This window comes from Aythya fuligula, chromosome 8, assembly GCF_009819795.1.
Source record: "Aythya fuligula isolate bAytFul2 chromosome 8, bAytFul2.pri, whole genome shotgun sequence".
Taxonomy (NCBI): domain Eukaryota; kingdom Metazoa; phylum Chordata; class Aves; order Anseriformes; family Anatidae; genus Aythya; species Aythya fuligula.
The window spans coordinates 19,512,193-19,537,509 of NC_045566.1; the positions used below are offsets into that span (position 1 = coordinate 19,512,193).

The 25,317-nt window shown below is 49.6% G+C and overlaps 1 protein-coding gene and 2 non-coding genes across 5 annotated transcripts; 1 reads left to right on the forward strand and 2 right to left on the reverse strand.

Moving 5' to 3' along the window:
* Positions 1–161: 161 nt before the first annotated feature.
* Positions 162–229, reverse strand: LOC116492277. Its single transcript, XR_004253587.1, has one exon. It is a non-coding gene; the product is annotated as a small nucleolar RNA SNORD75 (small nucleolar RNA).
* Positions 230–935: 706 nt separating this feature from the next.
* On the reverse strand, positions 936–1,013 carry LOC116492263. Its single transcript, XR_004253574.1, has one exon. It is a non-coding gene; the product is annotated as a small nucleolar RNA SNORD74 (small nucleolar RNA).
* A 482-nt stretch (positions 1,014–1,495) lies between these two features.
* On the forward strand, positions 1,496–11,529 carry ZBTB37 (zinc finger and BTB domain containing 37). 3 transcript variants are annotated; one of them, XM_032192482.1, is made up of 5 exons: positions 1,496–1,522; positions 1,945–2,050; positions 3,622–4,554; positions 5,972–6,071; positions 8,177–11,529. In XM_032192482.1, the coding sequence occupies exons 3-5, from the start codon at positions 3,632–3,634 to the stop codon at positions 8,663–8,665; spliced, it is 1,512 nt and encodes a 503-aa protein (XP_032048373.1). In that variant the 5' UTR covers positions 1,496–1,522; positions 1,945–2,050; positions 3,622–3,631; the 3' UTR covers positions 8,666–11,529. The 3 variants fall into 3 exon arrangements, with proteins under 3 accessions (XP_032048373.1, XP_032048375.1, XP_032048374.1); XM_032192483.1 differs by lacking the exons at positions 1,496–1,522; positions 1,945–2,050 and adding an exon at positions 2,162–2,662; XM_032192484.1 differs by lacking the exons at positions 5,972–6,071; positions 8,177–11,529 and having other exon boundaries at positions 3,622–4,558.
* The last annotated feature ends 13,788 nt before the right edge of the window (positions 11,530–25,317 follow it).

Below are 25,317 nucleotides of genomic sequence, written 5' to 3' on the forward strand. Positions count from 1 at the left end.
CCTTAAACACCATTTTATGTTAAATTTTCAGTTTTATATTTACCTTGTGAAGTAGCATCAAGTCTTCATATTGAGCAGCAGACCTAGAGGAAACAGGATAGTTTGAAGTGTGTGTAGAACCAGGTGCAGTATCTCTGACTGTGACACTAATAACAGAAAAAAGCCTCAGTGCAGAGTTTTCAGAAATCACTTCTGTCCACTACTCTAATAACTGAAAACATCACAGGCTCTCCAATTTAGTTATCAATCCTGATAGCTACAAGCACTTTTCTCTAGTCTGTTGCTGTGCATGATGAAATAGCAGTAACAAAGGAAACAGAGGTATCCATTATACTCCTGTAGTCCAATTAGAAGCTGCAATAGTGTTTTTGAACAGAAGCCTCACATCCCATCCTCAGCACAAAGAGCACATGACTCTTACTAGTAGCATGAAAACTACTCAGAGACATCAGTCAACTGCTGCATTACAAATGCTGGTCCTGCAATGTTCTGGGACACAGGAGTACCCCAGGCTAGTATCTGCAAGTACACCTACACAACAGTTTATTTCCCAAATTAAAATCTGCATTTCAGCAGCTGTACTTACCTTTTTTAAAGCCACCAAAGAGGCAAGAGTGTACTTGATGCATCTTACACTGAAATCAAAAGAACAAGCATTACTTTTTAAGAGATTAATGTCATTGCAGTCACCCATTCCCTTCACAATATTTAAGTAAAACTCAAAGCAAAGCCCTGAGCTTTACAGTAGAAGCCTTCCCTGATACAATAGAAACAAGCCTGCAAAAGTAACTTCTAATCCTTTTTTTTTAATTTAGGCAAAAATCACAGGATCTTTTTTCCTTTAACTTTTAACCTTCTCTCCCGCCCCCACTGCAGTGCGCGCCCGGCCAGCCCTGCGGCCACGAGCTGCCCTGGGTGCCGCAGCGCCCCGCTCCGCGCCCAGCTCAGCGGTGTTGGCATTCATCAGCCCCTCAGATGTCCCTACCAACACGGTTCTCATCATGCGCAGGCACGCGGCGGGCTGCAGGATCCCACCTACCCCCCCCCCCCCCGCCTCCCGGCACGAGGCCCGGCTCCCTTCAGGGCGCACCCCGAGGCCTAGGCCGCGGCCTAGTCCCCGCGGCCCCAATCCGCCTCCATCCTCCTCCGCCAGCGCCCGCCGCGGACCCACCGCGCCCCGCCGCGCCTCCGCACCGCCCGCCGGTACCGTCAAAAGGCCGGGAGGGGGGCACAACGCCGCGTGCTGCCGAGCCGCACCGGGAGCGTCGCAGAGCCCCCGATCCGCTCCGCCGCCGCGCCTCGCCTCGAAAGGCCGCGCGCCCCCCGCGCGCCCCTTATATAGCCGCGCCGCGGTGACGTCAGCGCGCCGAGCCCCGCCCCCTGAGCAGGGCGGGGCGGGGCGGGGCGGGGCGGGGCGGGGCGGGGCGGGAGGGGGGATTTTCTTCCTGGGCGGGGGGGGGATGAGGGGGGGGGCAGCGTTGCGCTTCCGGGCCGGCGCCGGGGCCGATCCCAGCCCCGGGAGGTGAGTGCGGGGCGGGCGGGGGGGGCCGGGGGGATCCGAGCCGCGCGGGGCGGCCCCGAGGGGAGCGGGGGGCGGGGGGGGCAGCGCCCGGCCCCGGCGCACGGGGCTCCCCCGGGACTCAGCGCGCTCCCGGCTGAGGCCGCCCGCGGCCGCCGCCAGCGCCCCGCAGCCCCGCGGGGCTGGGCTCGTGCCCCCCGCTGCGGGCAGCGCTCCGGGGGCAGGGCGCGGGGAGGTCGCGGACCCGGTCCCGGCCCTGGTCCCGCGGGGTTGTGGTGCCGGGGGTGCGGGGAGCGGGGTCGCCCAGCGCCGCCGCCGCGACCCCCAGCGCAGCGGGGAGCGCCAGGGCTGTGTCGGCTCTGCCGGGGAGAGCCCCGCGGCGCGGCTGCATTCCTCCTGCCTCCCTGTGCTTCGTCCTCCCGCAGGGGAAGGGGGCAGAAAGCTTCCAGACGCCGCAGCCTCAAAAGACGAGCAGAGAGCGAAGACACCGACCGCACGCCCCCCCGGTGCATGGTGCCGTTAACGTGACAGGTAGGGCAGCGGGGTGGCAGCGGGGTGGCATCGGCCTGGCCGCGCCTGAAGCGCTGCTCCGAGCCCTGTGCCGGCGCGGCTCTGCGTGCTACAAGCCGCTTCCTCGTCCTTTGTGGGTTTTGTCGCTTCCTCCCGAAGATAGGGCGAGGGGAGCAGCAGCCTTCAGATGTGGCACTGTTGAGCTGCACCTTGGGAAGTTGGATGCAGCCCTGAGCTCATCCGCCCGGCAGCCGTCCCCTGGTTTAGCAATCCCCGTGCGCGACCTCGGGAGATTGACAGGCTGCTCTGCAGCTTCAGGTTTAGTAACATATTTTGCCAAGTTTGCACAAAGGCAGTTCTGGCACACGAACATGCACTATCCTGCAGCGCCCGTAGCTGAGAACGAAAAAACGTGCCGAAGCTCTAGGCCCCTGCCCTCCGAAGGCACATGTGCGTGAGCTGAGGCATGCGCTGGGCCCTTTTATTCGGAGATTTCTCAGAGTAGGCACTGTCAGCCTCAGTATTCCTGGACTGCCCGAAATTGTTTAGATATCTGCAGCACTCTGCCTAATCAACACTTCAGATGCCATCCAACTGGGGAGCAGCTCGTGCCACGAGAGGTCTTTAATGAAGGTATTTATTTTCCTTTTTTTTTTTTTTTTTTTTCTGGTGTGTGTGTGTGGGGGGGTGAGTTTACGGCTAATTTTGGACCATTCTGAATTTTGACCATATATGGTCAGGACTTCTTTTCAAACTTTGCCAAAATGAAATGTGATGATTATAAAAAAAAAAAAAAAAAAAAAAGAGAGAAATTACGGAAAGGAAAGTAGGAGAGCTCGTGTGCTAATCCCCATTGTTCACAAGGCATATTCTGCTGTGCGCAGCACCTCAAACTACACAGTCGTTGGCTGCTTTTCTCGTGGAGTCGTTTGAGCCGGCTGGATGGTCGATGTGTTGGTGGCTGGAGCTGGTTACTGCTCTTTTGCTTTCACTGGCCTGGTGTCTGTTTTCTGCCCTGTGTCGGAAGTGCCACAATTGATGAAAATCTTTGTTTTAATGACGCGATTAAGAGGTCTTGAGTGCAAACACGTGCTGGTCAGCTTTTGAAAAGTCACTGGGGAAGACTTAGGCCCCTGTCTCTCCTTCATGATTCCTGCTCTGTAAAGGACAATCTTGTAACAATATTTATTTCCACTTCCAAAATGCTTAGAAGGTACAAGTGTTAAGTATTTTAATCCCTTATGCAATCATTACCTATTTTTAGAACCTGAACCATTTTCAGTGTTCTTTTTACAATGCAAATGCGCTTTTATTGAGGCTTGCAGAATGAACTGTTTCGAGCACTTAAGCCACAGGGAACGGGGATCTGTCAGGGACTGTTTTAACATAATGTTTGTAAAAGGCAATGTACAGAACATAAAGATCTGCTGTGAGCCACTTGTAAATTAAGCACTGAAAGCTCTCTAAAAATCCCGATATTTCAAACTGAATAGATGTAGATGAAGAAGGCTCTAAATGCAGAGGACAGAGCAGCTTTGTTAATGACAGCTTGTTTGTTTTTTTTTCTTTCTCGATCGGGTTACACCTGCAAGCGGGACAGCCATGGAGAAGAGCGGGAACATTCAGCTGGAGATTCCTGACTTCAGTAACTCTGTCCTGAGCCACCTGAACCAGCTGCGCATGCAGGGCCGCCTGTGTGACATCGTGGTCAACGTGCAGGGGCAAGCTTTCCGCGCTCACAAGGTGGTGCTGGCTGCCAGCTCGCCCTACTTCCGCGACCATATGTCCTTGAACGAAATGAGCACAGTTTCCATTTCTGTCATCAAGAACCCGTCTGTTTTTGAGCAGCTCCTTTCCTTTTGTTACACCGGTAGGATATGCCTGCAGCTGGCTGACATCATCAGTTACCTAACGGCTGCCAGTTTCTTGCAGATGCAGCACATCATAGACAAATGCACGCAGATTCTCGAGGGAATTCACTTCAAAATTAACGTGGCAGAGGTAGAAGCGGAGTTGAGCCAGACCAGGACAAAGCATCAGGAGAGACCCCCAGAGTCTCACCGGGTGACGCCAAATCTCAACCGTTCCCTGAGCCCTCGTCACAACGCCCCGAAAGGGAGCCGCCTGGGCCAGGTTAGCACAGTGCTGGACATCCGGGAACTCAGCCCACCAGAGGAGTCTACCAGCCCCCAGATCATCGAACAGAGCTCAGATGTGGAAAGCAGGGAACCCATCCTGCGGATCAACAGAGCGGGACAGTGGTATGTCGAGACGGGAGCAGGAGACCGCGGCGGACGGAGCGACGATGACGTCCGAGTGCTGGGAGGAGTGCGCATTAAAATGGAGAACCTGGAGGAGTGGCTAGGGGCAGAGAATCAGCCGTCAGGAGAAGACGGGAGCAGTGCTGAGGAGGTCACAGCGATGGTGATTGACACCACAGGCCACGGATCAATGAGCCAAGAGACTTACGCGTTAGGGTCCTCAGGGGCCAAAGTGGTCAGGCCGACCAGCAGTGAGATTGACAGGTGAGTTCTCTTCAGCTTATGTCCTGACCTTGGCTGTAAGAGGAGACTGAGATGATTTTCACTTGGTTGGGTTGGTGCTTTTGAACGTTTCCCCCTAATATTTCACGTGTCCTTCTTAAGCCTAAGCACTGGAGGATTTTTTTCCTCGCGTTACAGAGTGTATCTGGTTTGGGTCATAATGTTTTGGCTGGACAGCCATCAGCCCAGGATCTCCAGGTGTAGGCTAGCTTGGGATCGTTAGTGCTCACAGATGTATAGAGTGGAATCTCTGCCTCTCAGCGTTTCAGCTGACGCAGGGTTTTTGTCTAAAAAAGAAGTTGCCGTGAAGCCTCAGTAGATGCCATGCTCAGCACTGGAATTAACAAGGTCGTATACAATACGTTACGCAAAGTACCATTGTAATGATGCCTTCTGGCCTGAAAATCTGGGAGTTGTTCTGTTCTAGGAACAAGCTGGCTACCAGCTGTAGGTCAAGAGGAAGCTTTCTTCCTGGTGGTCCAGGATAGCAGTGGGTCCTGGGGTTGCATCTGTTGAAGCAGTTGTGGTGGGGAGCCCATTGGCCTCTGCTGTTGTTTGGATTTATATGAAACAGCAAAAAGCCTATACTGGGAATAGGGGGTGAAATATGCTGTGTTTTGTTTCTTCGTCCATTTGCTTCCCCGGCACTGCAGCATTTGTTTCCTTGCCCTTAGCTCAGACCAAAGAATGGATCTGATAAAGAGCGGATCTTGTGTGTCTGAGAGGGCTTGCATTTGATGGCGGGAGGTTCCCTTCACACTCCTCCTCTTCCAGCTCAGTCCCTCTGGTCCTCCGGGGGAACAGCTCCCCGGAAACAGTGGATATTCCATCACTTACCATTTAATAAACCAGTCCGTGGGAGTTATGTTGAGCTGGCCCTTGGGAGAGCAAGCCTTTCCTAGCCTCTCGACTCTTCACCATGGGTCAGCGGGCCCCAAGCATCTCTTTTTTACACTGCACTCAGTATCCACTGTTTCCTACTTGGAGTCCCTGGCATCACTTTTGTGATATGCCGTAGTTTCACACTCACAAGGGGGATAAGCACGAGGGTGGTATGTGAGAGGTGCCCTTAGAGAACCAGTTTCTCCTCCTGTTGGAGAGTTCCTGAGTCACTGGGCCCATATCAATTTACTTGCTTGCAATAGCAACCCAAAAGCTCTCTGTGACTGAACTGGAAGCCAAATGACTCAGTTTTATTTTTCAGATGTTAAGACTGAAACCACAGACCAGTATGACTTGGTTTTTCCTTTATACTTGCGCTGTTCCGCCTCCTGTGTGTTAGCTGGTGAGGATGAAGAGATGCTATACAGGTGCCTCTATTGCTCACCCGTTGTTCTACACACCATAGTGACCTGATGCCCATTAAAAACTCCATTTACACTCTTCCCCCACCCCACAGATTTAGCCCTTCTGGCAGCATGGTTGCTGTGACTGAGCGGTACAGATCAAAAAGCGAGTCTCCCGGGCGGATGGATGAGCCCAAGCAGCCCAGTTCCCAGGTAGGCAGTTCCAGCAGTTTGCAAGTAAACGTTGGTGTTGAAGGTTAAGGGGACTACGTTGCGGTGTAGCATGTAACCTTTTATATTTGCAAGCAATGCTGTTTGTAAAACGAGGACCAAATATTTACTAGTGGCAAGGGTTTGGTTGCCCATCCTCAGAATGCATGCCGTCAGTGTATGGTGTATAGCTGATTCTGTCTGTTGGTTGGGATTTCGTCCAGATACCTGGAAAACATGAGGAGTTTCTCTTGTTGTCTGAGGGCGTAAATGTCAACCCTCATTCTGGGCAGGGCACCAACTCCTGAGGAGAAACCCTGTTCACCTGGATCTGTGCTAAAACACTGCCAGCAAGTGCCCGAGCTGAAGGAAGAGGCGTTAGCTGGCTTCTGTAGGGGGCTGGGGGGTGACAACATGCAAACCTTTTCCTACTGGTACCAAAACCATTCCAAAAAGCACTCCAAGTACTACACCAGTAAAGCTTTTGGGTGGAGTATCGGAGGACTGGGGGTTTGTACAGAGGTCTCTTGTCTTTTGTCCCTTGTCTAATTCTTCTGTTGCATGCAGTCAGTGTTGCAGTGACAGTAGCGCAAGGACATCACCCAGCACCCTGTGGAAGGACATCTCGTGTTCCTGACACATAAGTAATGTGTTAGTTTGTAATCAAATGACTTTGCTGGAAGCATGTGAGGAGTTACCAGGCTGCTTTGACCTTGAGTAAGACTGAGTGAAGTGAAGAATAAAAACCATGATTTCTGTCTGCTAGCTTCCGGATGCCCTTCGATAAAACGATACCTTTTTGCTCTTATTTTGCCAAAGGCCTGTTTTGGGTCCTCAGAATATGTCTAGAAAATTTCAGGTCAAACTAACCCTCCAGGGCAAATGCAACAGAAAGCAATTTCAGCTCTAAGTATGGAAAAGATGCTGTTACTTCTCTGTAGTGAGACAGCCGCAATCTTAGAACCGTGGGCTTCAACACATGCAGGGAAGTGCTGTCACCTTTCACACTTCTGCTGTTCCCACGTCAATGTTATAAACAGCCTGCCTGCAATCCCTGCCTGGTGGCAGCGTGCGAGGGAGGCACCACAGCTGTGTGCATCTCCTTTAGTTCCGAGCAGCTTGCCACTGCTTGTGCAGCTGCACTCGGCGGTGCCTGGCACGGTTACACTGCTCCTTGTGTGTGCCCAGCCCCAGCTGTCGGGGCAGAGGCTCTTGTGCGTTCACACTGGTTGCTCCTCCATGCTTGGCATCCTCAGGAAAAGGCGTGAGGCTTGGAGTACAAACACGTAGGCCTTCAGGGGCTGTCTAGGTGTGCTGCCTCCGGGTACAGCAGCTCCAGAAAGCAGTGCCTGCGGCTGTCCTCGAGCCGTGTGGCTGAGGGATGCCCGTGGCTCTTTGGCTTGCAGCAGGCGGCGAAGAGCTGCTGCTCCTTGCTGTGCGTCTTGGAGCCGGTCGCAGCTCGCTCTGCTCAGCCTCTCCCCTGCAATATCGCGGGGGTGGATGGATTGCGTAAGCCTTTAGTCAAACGTGAGCCATTATAAAATGAAGCCTGAGGGACACCTGAACAAATACCCACGTGAAATGACACCCGGAGAGTTTCAGACGTGAGCTGGAGTTTATTCCACCTTCTTGTTACTGTAAGCTTATTAATTGGCTTTTTTCTAACATTTAATAAGTATAGCAGAATACGGTATACAGTATTTTAGTCAAACTGCTCCAAGATTTTTTGGGGAAAAAAAACGGAGTAGCTTGTATTGACACCTTTGATCCACAGCTCAGTCAGTGGCTAACTGCCCTCCTGACAAAGGCTGTATTTTCTTCCCCAGACCCAGTGAATGGCTTGGCAGAGGGGGCCGCTAGCAGAGGTTTCTAATTGATTGCTCATTTGTCTCCAGCCCCAAGGCTCCAGTTAAGCACTTAAATGTGTGCTTGAGGTTGCAGGCATTAGTGCTGTTGATTTCTAGGTTTGGCACATGCTCCAGTGCTTAACTGGACTGGGGCCTAGAGGAAGAAACAGCAGATCTTTTCCGCATAGTTTTTTTTTTTTTTCTTTTTAAGCTGCTTGTTTTTTGTTTTGGTTTGGTTTTAATCTGTTTTTTCCTTCGCAGGGGGAAGAATCAGCCATGATTGGAGTGAGTGGTTACGTGGAATATCTCCGGGAGCAGGAAGTTTCGGAGCGCTGGTTCCGGTACAACCCACGGCTCACCTGCATTTACTGCGCCAAATCCTTCAACCAGAAGGGCAGCCTGGACCGGCACATGCGGCTCCACATGGGCATCACACCTTTTGTCTGCCGCATGTGTGGGAAGAAGTACACCCGCAAGGATCAGCTGGAGTATCACATCCGCAAGCACACAGGCAACAAGCCCTTTCACTGCCACGTCTGTGGCAAAAGCTTCCCTTTCCAGGCCATCCTCAACCAGCACTTTCGCAAGAACCACCCTGGCTGCGTGCCTCTGGAGGGGCCTCACAGCATTTCCCCCGAGACCACCGTCACGTCTCGGGGGCAGGCGGAGGAAGAGTCTCCCCCGCAGGAGGAAGCTGTTGCCGTGGGGGAGACGGCACAGGGATCTGTGTCCACCACTGGGCCAGACTGAAAGGCAGCGGCAGGGTGTGGGGAGGAAGGACCACCTTCCCGTTTTGGCTCTAGAGAGTCAGCACCAACCTGGCAGGCTGGTACTGTAATTAGTGCAATGCCACCATTGGACAGAAAGAAGCTCCCAAGATGTTGCCAAAATAGAAAAATCTTTCTCTCTCTCTCTCTTTCTCTCACAACACCCCACAAACATAGTGTTAAAGGTTTTTCTCCCTTATTCCTCATCTTCCTGAGGAAAAACAAGACAACTGTGTCAATCAACTTCTTCTTATTCAGGGATCGACAGGATTTAAAATTTTTGTAATGTTCGATAGCGATCATTCGGGACAAGCAGTCCTTTTTATTTCTCAAAAGATTGTGGCCCAGCTGCCAATTCCTGCCAGCGCAGAGCCAGTGAGCCTGGCTGCTCCTCGCTGTGTCTTCTGGCCCGCATCAGAGGGGCAAGCAGGGGCGAGGGGCACTTGCCTTTCTCCCTTTCCCAGGTAGTGGCCACGTTAAAAAAAACAAACAGACTGTCCTAGTGGAACCTGCCTTGCCTGACTATATTTATCCCTGTCTTATTTTTGGTGTGTCTCTTTTTACATTTTTACGTAAACTATTATTTTAGGGCTTTTGGCTTGCCCGTTCCAGGCGTGTGGCCTCCTGCCCCTTGTTAAAAGCGGGCAGGGCTATGAAGCAGCATTCTAGAGGTCAGCAAAATTTGAAGCGCTTAGGCTACTGAAAGAGAAATTTAGCAGCTGTGAGGTTTGCGTCACTCTAATGTGTGGGGAGAAGGTTTGGAGGGGTCTTTCGGAGAGGGTTGTCCTCTGCTGGTGCTGATCTGGAGGGTTCGGAGCGCTCCGACGTCCTGAGCGCTGCGCTGCCATGCTTCAGGTGCTGCCAGGCTTTAGGAAGAGGTTTGTTTGCTGGCTGAATGGAGGAGTTAGAGGCTGGCTACCAAAGTCGTCCTTCACCCCAGCTCCCCCCTTGACACGCACTTGATCTTTTATAACAGCAATATGGTTTACTGAGATACTGTAATCCCAGCCAAGCAATCATGGGTGGTTGCTTTTGAACATGTTTCTACAAACTAGTTTGATAACTTTTTTATTGCTGAAATGAAAAAAGAAAACCCTACTTTATTTCCTCGTAATGGTTCAGGAAACTTAATATCAGTGGTTCCTAGAGCAATCACAACTCTGTCCCGTTGCATGGACTTAAACTTTTGTATTCTAAGAAGCTCTGATGTTTAGAGCAAGTTTAGCAAACCTGGAGAGACATGCCTGTGTTGTGTATTGTAGGTGTTTGCACGTGCTTACGTGTTTCCTAAACAGAAAAGCATGGGACAGGTAGATAAGTGCAAATATCTTGACATCTTCTGAAGAAGTCTTTTTAAAAATATGCAATACTTTAAGAGTTTTCTTTGGTTCTGTTGCTGAGTTGTTGGTGATGGAAGGGGAAAATGCACGACAGGTTGCGCAGATCGGGTTTGGGAGAGGACATTTGGTTGAAGGGATTCTCTTTAGGATTTTTAAAGTGTGTCTTAGGGAAGGATGAAGTTCTGATCCTTAGGACGATGGGAGGAACAATGAGACATTGAAAAAGAAACACATTCCAGCTTGCTTTTGCAAAGAAAGCTGGACAAGTGGTTACAGCGTGGTCTTGGCAGGCAGGAGGCTTTCTGAGTGCAAACAAAGCTTCTCCTGCTGCCTGCCTGCACAGCTTTGGGCACAGGGAATATTTCCTGGCCTCGCTTTCCCCACCTGCAAATTGGGACTCGTGATCATTTTCCTGCCCTGTTAGAGGCAAGAATTTGGAGAAGGGCGAAGTGGTCTTGCCCGCCCTCCACTTTGAAGAGGCAAAGGGTCTCACTGTTCCTCCCACGTCTCTCAAAAGGCAGACATGGCTCTGATGCTGTGGTGTGTGGGGAGGGGAAGGGCTTGGTGCCAGGATCAGGTGCACCAGGGACGTGCTCCTAAGAGAGGAGCCTTGGCAGGTGTTCTGAGCAGGGCACCTGCCCAGCGCAAGTTCCTTGACCGTTTCGAACAGGACAACTGACATCTCCCCTTCCGTTTTCCTTCTGTCCCTTCTTCTTCCTCTCCTGTCAAGTGCATCGACACGCAGGGGATGATGTTCTGAGCAGCCAACCAAGGGACCAGCCCTGTTCAGTTTCCTGTCAAAGGTCAAAGAGTAAGGTTGCCAGAGAGTAGTCGCAGAAGATGAGAGGTAAGAGGGTGGCTAAGGTAGGTTTCGTTGCAATCGAGGTGCGGGGAGGAGCGGAGATACGCAGAATATGCTGCTTTAGTCATAGCTTTTGAAGTTACCAAAAATCATTAAGAAAAAAAGTTAAAAACTTTGAAGTCCTATCCCGTTCACACTAGAGAGTGTCAAAAGTTACTTTTAGTTGCTTCAAAGATTTTTTTAAGTGTTTTAAAATAGAACTTTTAAAATAATACTACCAAACTATAAAAACATAAGATTATTTATATACATATATTATATATAAATATAGTGGGAAAGTTTCCCTGCTAAGCTTGCTGTGAAGAGAAGGGTGAAGGTGCAGTAACTGCTATACAAGCAACATTTTTCAGAAACAGATGGCAACTGATCCATCAAAGCTTAGTGATGAAGGGCTGACATAAAATGGTGAATGCCTTATTTGTATGGCATAGCTGTGAGTTTCTTGAGCAGGTTTTTGTTTTTGTTTTACTGTATTGATACTGTGAATGGAGGAGCATCCTAGCAGCCCGGGGTGAGATTGGTGCATCCTGTTTGGCTGATTTGCTACTTTTAATTGGCCTGGTGAAAGTCGTGAAATTGTTCCTTCATATTGTTCTAGGCTAGCCTGAAAACAAAGCTTGTGAAAGGTTTTCTTTTTTTCTTTTTTCTTTTTTTTTTTTTTGGTGCAGAGGTTGCCACTGTACAAATGATCATTTCTGATTGCATGCAAAAGAGCCAATATTCTTGCCCAGGCCTCATTGAGGTGAAGTTTATAAGCTTGTAACTAGAGTCAGTATAAGGAATGGTAGTGGGAATCATTTTAATATTATTTCTGTACATTTAATGGACATGTATGTGTACGTATGTGTGGAAATCATGGTGTCTCTAATGCTTTTGTGAGCCGTGCTGAAAGCCGTCGAGGCCAGCTGCGCTAGGAGAGGGAACCAGTTCAGGAGGAGTTGTTTGTTCAACTTTTCTTTCAGCGATTGGCTTCCTCAGCGCAGATGCGGCTGCAACTGCAGGATCAGGGCTTGGAGGCTGTGTGCAGGCTGGAAAGACCTCGTGTGAGTTTTCCAGCAGCGCTGCAGCTGCTTGGGGTCGCTTCCCGTAGTGGCGTGGTAACATCTTTTGTTGCATCTCCATCTTGTAGCTCCACTGAAGCTGTGGAGAAACAGGTGCCGGCTTTCCAAGTGCCAGTGCTTCTGCGATGGGTTGAGGCACGGCTTGGCATTTCCACATCTAGCTTCAGCTTTTTCCCCTTTGCCAAAACTGTGATTTCAACTGTGATTCAAGGAGGATGTGAAGCGAACTGTCGTGTTTTAATACCTCTGTAACTTAACATTTCTGTCAGCTTCAGAGCTAGGGCTTGCTAACCCGTTTGTTTGCTCGCCTCAGGCAGCAGAGGGAACGTGCTCTGTTTCTGCAGCCTTCCTTTTTGGAGGGGGAACGCATTCCGTAGGTCTTTGCAGCGGCAAGGAAACCTTCCCGATGTGAAGTGTTGCGGTTCTCCCCGTGAGCCTGCAGAAAGCCCCAGTGCCAAGGCACAGCAGGGCAAAGCGCGGTGCTGCGGACGTTCCCTGCTGCTGCTGGGCTCCCTGTGAATAGCTGTGAAAATAACAGGAATTGTATTAATACTGTGCTGCTGCTTGGGGGAAAAGCTAACAGCCTTCCTCTCGGGAGGATGACTGGCGTAGGGCTGGAAGAGAGAAAGAAGCAGAACAGGCCGAGGCTGCTTACTTGCAGCAGCTACAGAGAGGGGGTTGTGAAATGTGAATTTCTAACGGGAGGCAGAGAACATGCTTGGCCACCTAACGCTGGCCGGGAACACCGGCCTGTGCAGAGCAGTCCTGTGGCACGGCCATGCCACCCGCCGCTGGCTTCCCGGTGCAGCTCCTTGTCAGGCTGCTGCCGCCAGGTCGTGGCCCTTTGCTTCACCGATGTCTCCTCTGAAATACTTTTAAGCTGTGATCTGTTTAACCGAGCTTGCCGAAGGTTGGGTGGCTGAAGGCAGGAAGAATAGAAAGCATGTAGTGCCTCTGCGGCTGTTTCAAACCTGGCCGAGGTCGGCAGGGGCTGACCGTGGGCACTGGCCAGCCGCCGGGGCTGGAATGGTGCTTGGAGCAAGCTGCGGCCTCGTGGGAAGGCACAGCGGGGCAGGCACAGGGCCAGGAGCTCAGCCCTCTTCAAACTGAGGCCAAAACACATCAGTGAGACCGATCTCTGTGCTCGGCCTGCTCCTGCTTTGTGACAACTCAGTGACTTTTTAGCCAGGGCAGTTAGTCCCACGCCTCTCCGCCGCGATGATTTCACTTAATAATGTCACATAAAAGTTTGACGCGCAGTTCTTTAAATACTTCTAAGCAGTCTGGTCCTTGAGGACAGTCCTTCGTTGGGTGATGGAACCCATGTTGTGGGTTTGCAAGAGCAACGTTGTAGCTTTTATTTGCTTGGCCCTTCCTCTTCCCAGCAGAAGCCAGTGTACAAAAAGACAACTGAACAGGTGCAGTTGGTTTGGGAGGAAGGTAGCTTGCAAGAGAGACTGAGTCATGCACCTTTAACGCCGAGGAAAATTAGCACCCCTTAAACTTATTATTTAATCTTCATAATAACCTTCTGTTTGATACTTGACGTGCCAACGTCGCTGTGCCATTCAGGCATCCGAGTGTTCCTGCAGCTAAGTGACACCGATGCTGTTCTTCCCAGAAAAGTTTGGGGGATGGGAGAGGTCAGGGGGCTGTGATTCAGAAAACTTCTGGTGTTTCTTCTAGGCTTGGGCTCTGAGTTTCTGCAGTCAGAAACCCGGAGCCTTTGGGTGGAGCTGACTGCTATTATTCTGTAAGGTGGCGCTCCAGTGGTGAGCACTACCCACACCAGGGGCTGAGATCATGCACAGGGCTTTGACATCGTCAGCGGAAGGTCCTAAAGAGCAGCTAAATATCTTTATTTTAATCATTGTCACTCAAAGGATATTTTAATATAAAATGCATACATACATCTGTATGTAGGTTTATATAGAGAGATATATTTGTAACCAAATAAAAGCTAGAACTATGCAAACACTACTGGCTGCTGCTTGAAACTAACACCTACCAGAATATTTTGGAATACTTTGGAGTATATTTGTTGCCTTTTTTTTTTTTTCTTTTTTTTCTTTTAAATAAAAAATGCAGCAGGGGCCAAAGTTTTGCTGCAGTTAGTCTCAATAGAAGCTTAGATCATTCTGAATCTGGAATCTGCTCATAAGTGGGTTATAAAAGTATCTGAAGAGTCCTCCAAACTCTAAAATATATCCAGCTGCGTTAGTATTATTGCTGAAAAGCTTTTGTTTGCAAAACATAGGAAAATTCAGAGGCTGGGACTGGGAGAGATGGAACTGTGGTGTTAGGGATGGTAGGTAGAGAAGAGGTAGAGTCAATAATGCGGGTGTTTGAAGAGGAAGGCCTGGGAGCATTTTCTTTCCAGACATAGGACTGAGTTGGCTACAAGGCATCTTCATTGTGAACATCTCCGTCCTTGGGACGGAGGCTGTGATCAAAGCAGGACTGGGCTGAGTTCTGGTCCCAGGGAGGTACTGGAAATCTTCCTGTTGAGACTGATGGTGCCAGAGTTCAGAGTGCTGGGAGAAATTTCATGGGGTTTCTACCATTTCTTTGTGCCGGATCCGATCTTTGCTTTTAGGTTTAGCTAAAACATATCCGTCTGGAATCTTCACTGACCCGTTTGACTTTTTGTTCTTAGGGACTGTAGAAAATTCAGGTTTCTTATAACATTATCCTCATCCCAACTGTGAACAAGTTACTACTGCTTCTAATTTATTGTCTTTCTGTTCCTGAACGTCTGTGTCATCTGGCTGATTACCAGTGCCACCTTGCAGTGCTCCATTAGCTTTTATGCACAGGGAATTGTTGCAATGGATAAGGTGATGAAGCTAGTTGGAAGAGTAGAAGCCTTTGGAGAGTAGCTTTTGCTTCCTCTAGCTGTCGTTAGGGAGTGCACACACACGTACCAGTATATGCATATATATGTATACATATATAAAGTATTTCAGTATAAACTCATTTAGCATTATTGTTTAATTTATATTTTAATCCAGTTATAAACCAAAGTATTACAGCTTGTGAAATGATGCTTCTTGGAAAGATCGTTGTTGACAAAAATGCAGGTAAGATGGAAGAACTTGTTCTTTTGAATGCTAGAGACTGGAAACCTCGGGTGGATTTAAGGCGTGCTAGTAAGGTTGGATTGTGGGGAGACAGCATGGGTGACCACGTGAAATGCTGTTGGTTTTTGTCTCACACAGTTTAACTTGGTGCTGGAGGAACTGCTACAGGAGCAGTGTGGCCTGGCAGAGACGAGGCACTTGCCTCTGCTGGAGGCGGTTTGAGTTTGTGCTTTGACCAGGTCTCGGCAGCGCTTCTGCTGCTGGACTGCCCCAGCAGAACTGCTCCGGAGCCCGAGCCGCCCCGCTGTGCCTGTTGGCCACAAAGCACCGTGCCTCTGCCCCGCCTGGTGATTTGGGGTACTTTAAAGAAGAATAAGGACTTCCCTGCTGGAATGCCTCAAGGATTTTCCTGCAAGGGAACTTGAGAGTGGCTTTGCCTTATGCTGTAAGATGGATCTGAAGTGATCCTCTGCCTGACCCTGTCCTGGTCAGCGCGGGATTAGGGTGATTTTTTGATACCGATGGGACAGACTGACTCGGTTCTGGCACTGGTTCTGCCTCTGTCCCCAGTGGCTTGCTGTTTCAAGCTGTGGTGTCTAACCAGGGTTGGAGGCAGGAGGTTCATGTTGAGGTGGAGTAGAGCTGCCACTGGACCCAATGCTCCAGGGCTTTGGCTCCTCTGTGCTGTCACAGTGATTAAAGCCAGCCCCGAGGGAGTTTCCAGGGCCTTCTGAAGGCTTCTGGACATCTTTGACGTACAGAGAAGTGGTTTTGTTAAACAAAATCAAGGCTTAAAGATGCAGTGTTCTCCATGGCACTTAAGTGTTCTGTAGGAAAACGAGCACATTCTGGCAAGCCCAGAAGTAAAAAGGGAGAAGGTGGCAAATCAGACCGTGGTCTGGCACAACTGGGTGCTGGAGAGAGGAGGCCACAAAAACAACTGCCAGTGTGTTCAGTCTCTAGCTTAGTCTTTTAGAAAACAGGCACTTGCTATTTAGTGATGTCTAGAGGTGCAGGTATTTTGTAGTAACCTCTGAAGAGATGCATGTTTTGTTGTCAGCAATGGAAAGAGGAAATGGGTTCAACAGTGAAATCTGGCTATTTTTTTCTCTATGAGGGGAGTAATTGCCTTTCCGAGGAACTTACAAATGCTACAACTTGACCACAAAAAGTCTCCTGCAGGCTTAGCAGCAGCCGTGCTTCCTCTTGCTCTCCTGCTAAGCCCGCATGCCAGAGGCTCTTTTTATGGCAAGCTTCCCTGCATCCCTCCTATCGAGCAGTGTGATACCCACCCACCCTTGTTGATTAAGTTCATTTAATACTCTCCAGCAGGATTAGTGCGTACTCGCAGCTCCTGGTGTACACGCAATACAATTTATAGCTCCTGAGTTCAGATCTGGCAAATATAAAAAGCCTGTAAGCTAATCTATTTCTAATTGTAGTCACTGGGGACTGCGGGCTGAGTACAAGAGCCCTTCTGTGCTGCACCAGTGCCTAGCAAAGCGTCACGGCCTCTGCTTTGCTTGGGTTTTGTGAGGAAAGAGATTCCATCAGGCTGAGGCATCCCGTAACCCTTCTTGGGGCAGGAGGACACTTCTCTGCTCTGCTGGCAGGGAGGAGAAGTACCTTAGACTGAGCTCTGGCTGCTAACTGGGCAGAACAGTTACTGAGACAGCCGTATGTGAAATTTCTGCCACTTCTCTTTAAATAACTTTCAGTAATATATATCCGTACATGCATAGCATTAGTTTTACAGAAAGATAGCCCTTTTCGCTGAAAATGCCCCAAACTGAACATTGAGTAGCAGCAGTGTGCTGCACGGGGCGGCTCCTCGGTGCTTAGGGGGTTGCTGCAGGGGTGTGCCTGAGGCTTTGGGCAAGGGTGTTGGAATTTCCTTCCCTTGTAATTGCTCTGATGGCTTTGGGACACTGCCCACAAAGCTGCTTTTTGTTTTTAAAGCTTTAATTCCTATCATGGAAATGCTGAAAAATCACAGGTCCCCTCCTCCCTGATTACTTTTAAGCTGTTTAGGTAATCTTGATGTGGCATGACGGCTTTCACTTTGTCATCTACATGCAACTTCTCCGTGAACTAGCCCAGAAGAGCCAGCCCGCTGCCAACGGGTTTACCTCTGCTGTTCAGGCACCTGCACTAGGAAACTTGTCGGACTTCACAGACAATCGGTTCAAGTCCGGGGCTGTAGGATCTGATGCTCGTAGCAGGGCTTCCCTGCTGCCGAGGGGCTGGGTTAGCTGGGGGACCAGAGCTGGGGGCTGTGCCGCAGCCTGGACCAAGTCACCGGGTGCTGGTGCCCACTTGTTGGGGTCCGTGATGTGAGGGACGTGGGCTGGGCTTTCTCCTGAAGTTTGCCTCGTGACTTCCCACAGACTGCTGCCTTCAGCTGCAGGACTGTCAGCACCGAGGATATGCTGGGGGGATCTGGGCAGGGGATCCCGTAGCTTCAGAACCAGAAGCAGCAGGATGTGCCAAGCGCTTCTGCGAATGAAGAATAAAAACTGCTTTTGGCAGGGTGGTAGAGCAGACCTGGGGGTACTGGCTGGTAACATATGTTCAGCTACTTGTTTTTTCAGGGTGAGATGAGCCATTTCAGAAATCTGGGACAGGAACAGTGGTAGCATTTGAGCCCTGCCTTCTCACTCCAGGCGGCCACCGAGACCCACAGCAGGTATGTCCGTGTCGCCGCCAGGGTGGGAGGGAAGGGAGCCCCAGTACCCGGCCGGGAGCGTGGAGCTGGCACGCTGCAGGGGGAGAGGCAGCCCCGTGCCAGAGGTGCCCCAGGTAAATCGTCACCATCAGTTTTATTTAAAAAAAAAAAAAAGTATTCTAATTGGGTGATGGTGAGCTGGCAAGGAAAGTAGGTTGGCAAGGAGGGAGAAAAGGCACGTGTCCTCTGAAATACGAGGCGGGCTCATCTGCTCTCAGCACCAGCTGTGGCTGTTGCCACTGGAAGGCAACAGGAGGTGTTGAGTGGAATGGGGGTAGGTGAAACGACAGCACAGCATCCCTGGGGAGAAGCGTGTGTGGATGTTGCGGGCAGGGAAAGGGCTGTTTTGGAACCTGCCTGTGTGCAGGAGCGTGCGGGAAGCCTCGTGGTCTTGGAAGACAAGAGATGCTCATGCCCAGTTCAGAAGCATTGGAGCTGAACATCGCCGGTGTTCTCTGCTCTGGGATCTGCAGAGCTCTTCAAGGGATCTGAGAATGGAACCTAAGGAAATGAGCCAGGTTGTAGTGCAGGAAACTTTGCCCTGCAGATTTTGGAAACTCCCTTGGGAGAACCTCAAGGGTGGCAAGTGACAGTTGAGAACAGGTAGCACCAGGCAGATTGCAAAGTGCTGTTTTCTGAATATTATGCTTTCTAGCATGTGTTAAAGCTGTTGAAGACAGAAGTTTGCTTTCATTTCAGTACTCTTTCCTTCATGCCATTCCTTCTACTTAAACTCCGCAGCCAAGGAGAGGGTGTAGAGAAGACAGAGCCAAACCTCTCAGAGGCGCGTGGTGGAAGGAGCAGCAGCAGTAGGCAGAAGTTTGTACACGGGAAGTTCAGGTTAGGTATAATGAGAAACTTTTTCACCATGAACATAGCCAAACATTGGAACAGGTTGTCCAAAGAGCCTGTGAGCTCTCCAGCCTTGGAGATACTCAAGACCTGGCAGGTAAAACCCTGAGCAACCTGCTTGAAGCAAGCCCTGCTTCAAGGTGGGAGGCTTGGACCCAAGGGTCTGCCCCTCCCTCGGGTATGTGGGGCTCCTCTGTCACCCCACAGGGGTGTGAGGCACTGCCCCGCCACATGCTGTGAAGCGAGGGGTAGAGCCTTACCCCACCACTGCATTTCCATGTCACATTGTGTTTTTTTTTCAATTTGTCAAGGATTAATCCATGACAGAGCATCTTGTCTACAAAGGTCTGTGGAGAAGTCCAGCTGCGCCCAAGTGTGAGTGCAGCCTCCTTTTTTTCATCAGACTAAGCCAAGCTATATATATATTTTTTATAGAATTATCATATAAAAATGGGCAGCTTTAATGGGCTTCCTAGTTCCTATCAGTTAAGCTTTTGAAATATATTCAGGTGTCTTTTAAATACTGCTGTGTAACTTCCTTGTTTAATCTGACATATTCTGAGTTATTATTTTTCTGCAGTTGTCTAAGGCAGTACTTTAAGAAAATAAGTGCATTAATTTTTTGCCAACTGTCAGTTATGTTAAGCCTCCAGCTTTACTTAGATTTTGTAAATGTGCTTAATCCTCCTCAGCTTTATGGTTAAATGTCTTCATTATTTTTATTATTAATTGCAGTGAACTTATTTATTTAAACCTTCCCATTACATTTGCAGTCTGAACCAATACCATTCACTAAGGCCCACAAAAACTGTGAAACTCACTAGAAAGTAAAAATGAAGCTAAATTGGTTAATTTTACTACTGGTCATAAAATACAGAAAGTAGCAGCATTAAAAAAAAATAAATTACTGAGTCTGGGGGAGGAATCATGAAGCCTCAGACAAGAAACTTCACTTGGAAATGAGCTACAACCTGATGATCTTTCACTGGTTCCCCATTTGGGCAAGGTCAGAAGCTGTCTTGAGATCGAGAGGTTTTTCTGGGGTCCTTTTTTTTTTTTTTATTGATGCGTTTAGGGCATTGGTTTGGTCTGGATGCTCCCATGATGCTATTTTCTTAGACATCTTACACGTCTAAGGAAACTATGGATTACTGTGAAGCTTTTATTTAATACTTTATTGCATTAAGGTGGTAACTGAGCAACTGTTGGCTTAACAGAGGCACGGGCTGGTGTGGAGAAGGAAGGTGCCATGCCGGTGTTGAGGCAGGTAGCTGTGAGTTACACTAACACAACAGGGACAGTGCAATTCTCTGGATTACAGCTTCGAGTCTGGCTAAAAGCGTGAAACGTGCCTCGCATCACCCCTGCGGCTGGTCCCTGGCCCTGGGGTGCTTTGCTGGATGCACCAACGTGACCAAAAGTCAAAGTGAAGCAGTCTCACATTTGCTCTGTGAAAATACAGGGACGGGGTTGCTGTCAGCACAGGCTGTCCCGTGTGCGTGGTTAGAGGCTGAGGGCAAATGTGGTCAGGGACTCATTTTGTGCATGGTGCAGGTACTTTCCTTAGGGGTTTGAGAGTTTCCAAAGCCAGGGTTCTGCTGTTAGGTGAAGCAGCAGATCTGGATCGCAGGATCCAGATGGATCACATCCATTTGGGGATGGAGGGCAGAATTTGTCCTGCCCTCTGCCCAAGATGAAAGCCCTTCAGCTCCCCTGAAGTTCTTGCCTGGAAAAAAGCCCTGCGCCACTTTCCAGGGCTGTGTTGTCACAGAGCAAGCAACTATGAGAAAGATGTTGAAGCGCAAGGGGAGCGTTGTCACTCAAATAAGGCATGTTTCTTTTGTGATTGTGTACATAATATTGCTGACAGGTAGGAGAAGACAGGCCAAGGACAGAGTAATCCTTGCTGGCAGAACAGGGACTTTGCTGAATAAGCTCTTTTAAAAGTTGAGTTAGGAAGAGAATAATATGCAGCTCTATGTTCTTGTGGTAATTTATTCCTCACCTTGGGCCCCGTGCTTACAAGGAGGGCCAGTGAAGGACAAGGGCAGACTGTATCAGAGGCTAGTTGACAGAAACGAAAGCAAGCTATTCAAAATAGTGCTTTTGTCTGAAAAAGGGAAGGGAATGTACGTCGTTTTCCCCTAAGCCTCTGGTCTCTTAAACACTAGCTAAAGCTCTCGTGAGCTGTGCCCCAGTTGTTGCTGAAGGTGCCCTCTGCCCCCTCCTTTCCCCAGCCTCACCCCCCTTTCCTGTACAACACTGTGAATAGGACACCAGTAGCTCTTTTTAACATTTCCATTGAACTTGCTCAGAGCATGAAATGCTGTCTGATGCTGTCACGTGGTGACACTGCAGAAGATGAGCTGTGACTGAGAGCCCTGTTCAGCCCAACAATAACCCCCAAACAGGGACACCGCTGATTTAGCGCTTCCACGTGGAACAGTGGAAGAGAAGAGCATTGTAACAGGAGTTAACAACCTAAGTGGCTTTATATAGCAATTTGCTAATCAAATTTGATTTCGTAACAAGCTAAACTGACAATCAATTTCTAAAATAGAAAAAGCCTCTTGGAGGGAATAGTTGAGTATGTCTTCAACAGAAAGATTTAACTGGGCTAACTTCTAATGAAGAGCACAGGAGTTTTTTTCCTTTTTGATTTTGAGCAATCACTCCAGAAATTGAGTTGCATTAAGCAGCAGAAGATTCGCAGGACAGTAACTACCTCTCTCTCTCGGAGTGCTGAGGTTGCCATGCTACACACTATCAGCAAAGCTTTCACTTCAAACAGATTTGTTTTCCTTACCTCCGTTTCAGAAACGCAGGTCTGCTCTGTAAAGTGACTCTATGAAAATGGCATCGGGCAGGAGCGGGGAGAGCCTTTCAGGTGCCACAGTCCCCCTGACGCTGGTTCCTCGCCATGCAACCCCTGGGGACGAGCTGCGGGGCTGTGAGCGTGCAGGGTGCGTGCGTTCCTTCGCGTGTCCTGCGTCGCAGCAAGCTGGCCGGGGGCCGCAGGCTGAACTGCTAACCAGGACCCGAGCTAGCAGCACGGAGGGGGAGAGGAGAATCCCTCTCCCTTCCGCCTCCAAGGGAGCAAGAGCAGTGAAAAAGCAATAAACTTAAATAAAAATAACACTTTTATACGTCGGTCATTAGTCAGCAGATCTGACTCTGCAAATTTATATATATTATACAAGCATACAGGGAGCAGATCTGTCACAAAAAGGTGCCATTTTTTTCTAAGCAGAGTCCCTTTCCAAACTAGAACAGCACTTTAAAAAGGTTCCTCTTAAATAAAAAAAATAAATAAAAAAGAAAAAAAAAAAAAAAAAGAAAAACCCTTTACTGAAGAAATGCACTTTAAATGGTAAGATGAGTATGGCTGTTGCAGGCTTTCGAGACAGCCGTACAGGCAGGGGGCTCGCCGCCAGCCACAGCCCGGGAGGGAGCGATGGTGCCAGACCCTCGGCTGCCACCGGCAGCCCCAAAACTACCGCAGCTCTACCTCCCGCTCCCGCACCCCTCCGGGCCCGGTGCTGCCCCTGCCAATGTTATGGACAGGATTTTCCACCCCGACCGCAAAGCTGGTCGCAGCTCAGCCGTGCTGTAGCACTAACAGGACTGGCATGCGTTGACCTGTTGGAATACTTTCGTAACGTGATCAAAAAAACAACAACAAAAAAAACACCCTTGCCTGTAAAGACTCTTGAAACCCCATTTGTGGTAGGTCAGAAGTTGCACCCAGTTGTGACACAGCAGGCGGCCTATCCGTGGGCACCAGGCTGAGCAAAGCCATGGTGAAGCTGTTACTGAGGTTGGGGGGGAGTCCGTACTGTAGATATGGAGCCCTAGTCAGTTCAGTATTTAAAAATAATAATTAAAATCCAAGTTGGTGTGTCCCACATTGATTCCGCTCTAAGCTGCTTTGCAGAGTAACCATTAATAAGAAAAATTGTGCTGTCACCATCAGCTGTTGGCCTAGAAATCCAACTTTTTAGGACAAGTGTCCTAAGACTCAAGACTTATTTTCACAGTTCAGAAATTTCCTGCTGTGCTATTATTTTTTCAATTTTATTTTTGGTTGCAATCCTTGTTTCAAAAAAAAAAAAAAAAGTCAGTGTTCACACTTAGTCTGCAGTAGGTTGAAGTGTGATCCTGCTGTGTGTAACTTGTGGATATCAGACTGTTCTTAAAATGATTTTACAAGCTGTGCCCAAGCTGGTCCTCTGCCCTGGCTTTTCTTTTCCTCGTCCAGTGGCAGCTGGCAGAAGCAGATGCCCCAGCGGGGCTGCCTGCTCGCAGGCTGGTCACATACAGCAACAGCCGCTGCTGCTGGAAGGGGCCAGGCAAAGGCAGCGCGAGAACCAGAGTTGGGGAAGGGGGGAAAAAAAAAAAAAAAAAGGTAGAGGGATTGTACAATTGCATTTAAAGCAGTTTAACAAAAAGCGCTCTCATCAGACAGCTTTAAGAACAATGTGAATGAGAACTTAGCAACTTGGGTAGGAATCTTTGAAAATTCTATAAATGTATACTTGAAATTCTGTTTGTATTAAAACAAATTGCATTTTCTTCTTTCTTTTAACACTGTGTAAAAGAACATTATGCATGTGAGTGGTTTGAGAATTAAATGGTTTAATACTCAGATCCTGGTCTGTCTCTTGTAGCCACCCAGTCCTGGCTGATGTTGGCTTTCTCTGGGCTGCCCAGGCAGGACGGGCACCCAACCCTTCTGATCAGCAGTGCTGAGAGCACCCCAACCCTGCTGCCCTCAGCTTACCAGCGTGGCAGAGCCTGAACTGTCCCAGGCTGCTTTTCCTGTCACCTTAGATGCCTTCTGGTCCTGGGTTTTGAGCTTTGTCTACCACTTCTGCAGGCTCAGCCCTTTGCAGTCCCTTGGGCTGGGGAAGCCACTGCTCTCACACCCGATTCCTGTTGCAGCAAGAGGGCTTCCCCAGCTGCTGATACCAGAGGAAGCATTTTGGTTCAGTGCCATGTTAGGGAGATCCAGGCGTATCCTCAACCTTCCTTTTCTTTTTCCCCCCACCATCTTCAATGTCTGCAGTGTAGAACGATCACAACAAGAAAGGCAAAGGTTACAGGCAGAGATCGTACACAGCTGGAGCTGTGAAACGAGGTAAGCAAGCAGAAGGCAGCACCCAGCAAGAAAAGCAGCAGAGGTGGGTGTGGTAAGGGAAAGTGAGCTTTCTGACCCCTTTGTTATTTCCAAAATGCTCCCCCTTGTCTCCCAGAGTTCCAGCCTCTGTGTTAAAGTTGCTGCATGCAGTTTCTTTCAGAGGCATTACTCCAGATAAGCACACCAACAGGAGGATTTAAGACCCTCAGCATCACAAATGTCAGTGCCTCGTAGGCCTCTTCTCTGCGTAGGGCACTGACTGCAACAGCCATGAGATGCAGCAGAGAAGACAACTCTCCATGTCTGAACTGTGCAATACAGGTGCTCAAACCTTCCTCCTACAGGAGTGCTGCAAAGCCCAACTGCTCCCAAAACCACTCCCAAAACTACGATGGCCCCAGCCACGACCACACATCCTCCCGTGCTAGTCTTCCCACAGACTATTCACATCTGTGAACTACCTCACTGTTGGCGTGCCGAGGCACCTGCTGCTAAGAGGAAACCTTTCTAGAAACAAGTTTTACTGGTCCTACAAAATCCAGGTGAAGTTGCACTCTGGGGAGTGCCATCTGCCTGCACAGAAGCAGCTGCCTGCACACAGCACATCTGGAACACGTACCACGAGCAGGACCGGACCATGCTTTCACTGCCTTTTTTGCTCGTTTTAACCAGCTGCCTTGAACACAGAACTCAGAGAGAAAAGCTCATCACACTTCACTTCTGCATCTCAAAGGCAACCCTGCCAGAGGTCCCACTGCAGCATAACCACCTCGGGTAGACCAGAATTCAAATCACACACATGGCGTGGCAGCAGGCCAGCAAGCCTCAGCTCTAGGAGTACACTCAGGTGAAATAGCAAACTCACACACAGCTGGAGATGGCAGTTGCATTAGTTGCAGCTATCACCTTAGTAGGACATCACCACTGTCCAGAGCCACCCCCGCTACAGTAACTTGAATGTGGAGCTAGTTTGAAGCTTACTTCTCAAAACAACAGATTCAGGAGCCTTGGCTACATGAGGCTTTCACCAGCGCCTGTACAGCACTTGGACACATCAGACACACCAAAGCTGCTGGCAAGGAGGACTCTGCTGCTCGGCAGCTCTTCCACCCAGCATCTGTTCAGTGCCAAACTTCAGAAAGATGTTTCTGGCCCAGCAAGCACGTGCCCTCTGGCTGTGGCAGTTCCACTGGCCTTGCCAGCTGTTCTGCCGGGACTGAGGAGCGTAGGTAAGGGCGCGTTCCTTGACAAGTCTCGGAAGCAACTTAGTGAAAAGCGTCCATTCAGAGATCAGTTTGTTACAGACAGACGTATAGGCTTTTAATGTACTGGGGGATCAGAGTTACAGTTTGATGCCTGAAAGGGAGGAGGGGTTGGATACAAGAACAACAGCGATGCTGGACTCAGTCCTGGATGCCACAAAAAATTCAGTTTCCTCTGAGCAAGAAGGAGAGGTGCCCTCTGAGACCCCCTCACCTGATGACCCAAAACCCCCGGCAGCGATGTGGGCTGCGTGCCGATACCCTACTGCCCCTTTTTCAAGGGCAGAAAGGGAGAAGTGAGGCCCTGACAGCCCAT

Coding starts and splice junctions, on each gene's coding strand:
- ZBTB37 (XM_032192482.1), top strand. CDS start 3,632: ATGGAGAAGAGCGGGAACATTCAGCTGGAGATTCCTGACTTCAGTAAC. Junction 4,555..5,971: donor ACCAGCAGTGAGATTGACAG/GTGAGTTCTCTT, acceptor CCCACCCCACAG/ATTTAGCCCTTCTGGCAGCA. Junction 6,072..8,176: donor CCAAGCAGCCCAGTTCCCAG/GTAGGCAGTTCC, acceptor TTTCCTTCGCAG/GGGGAAGAATCAGCCATGAT.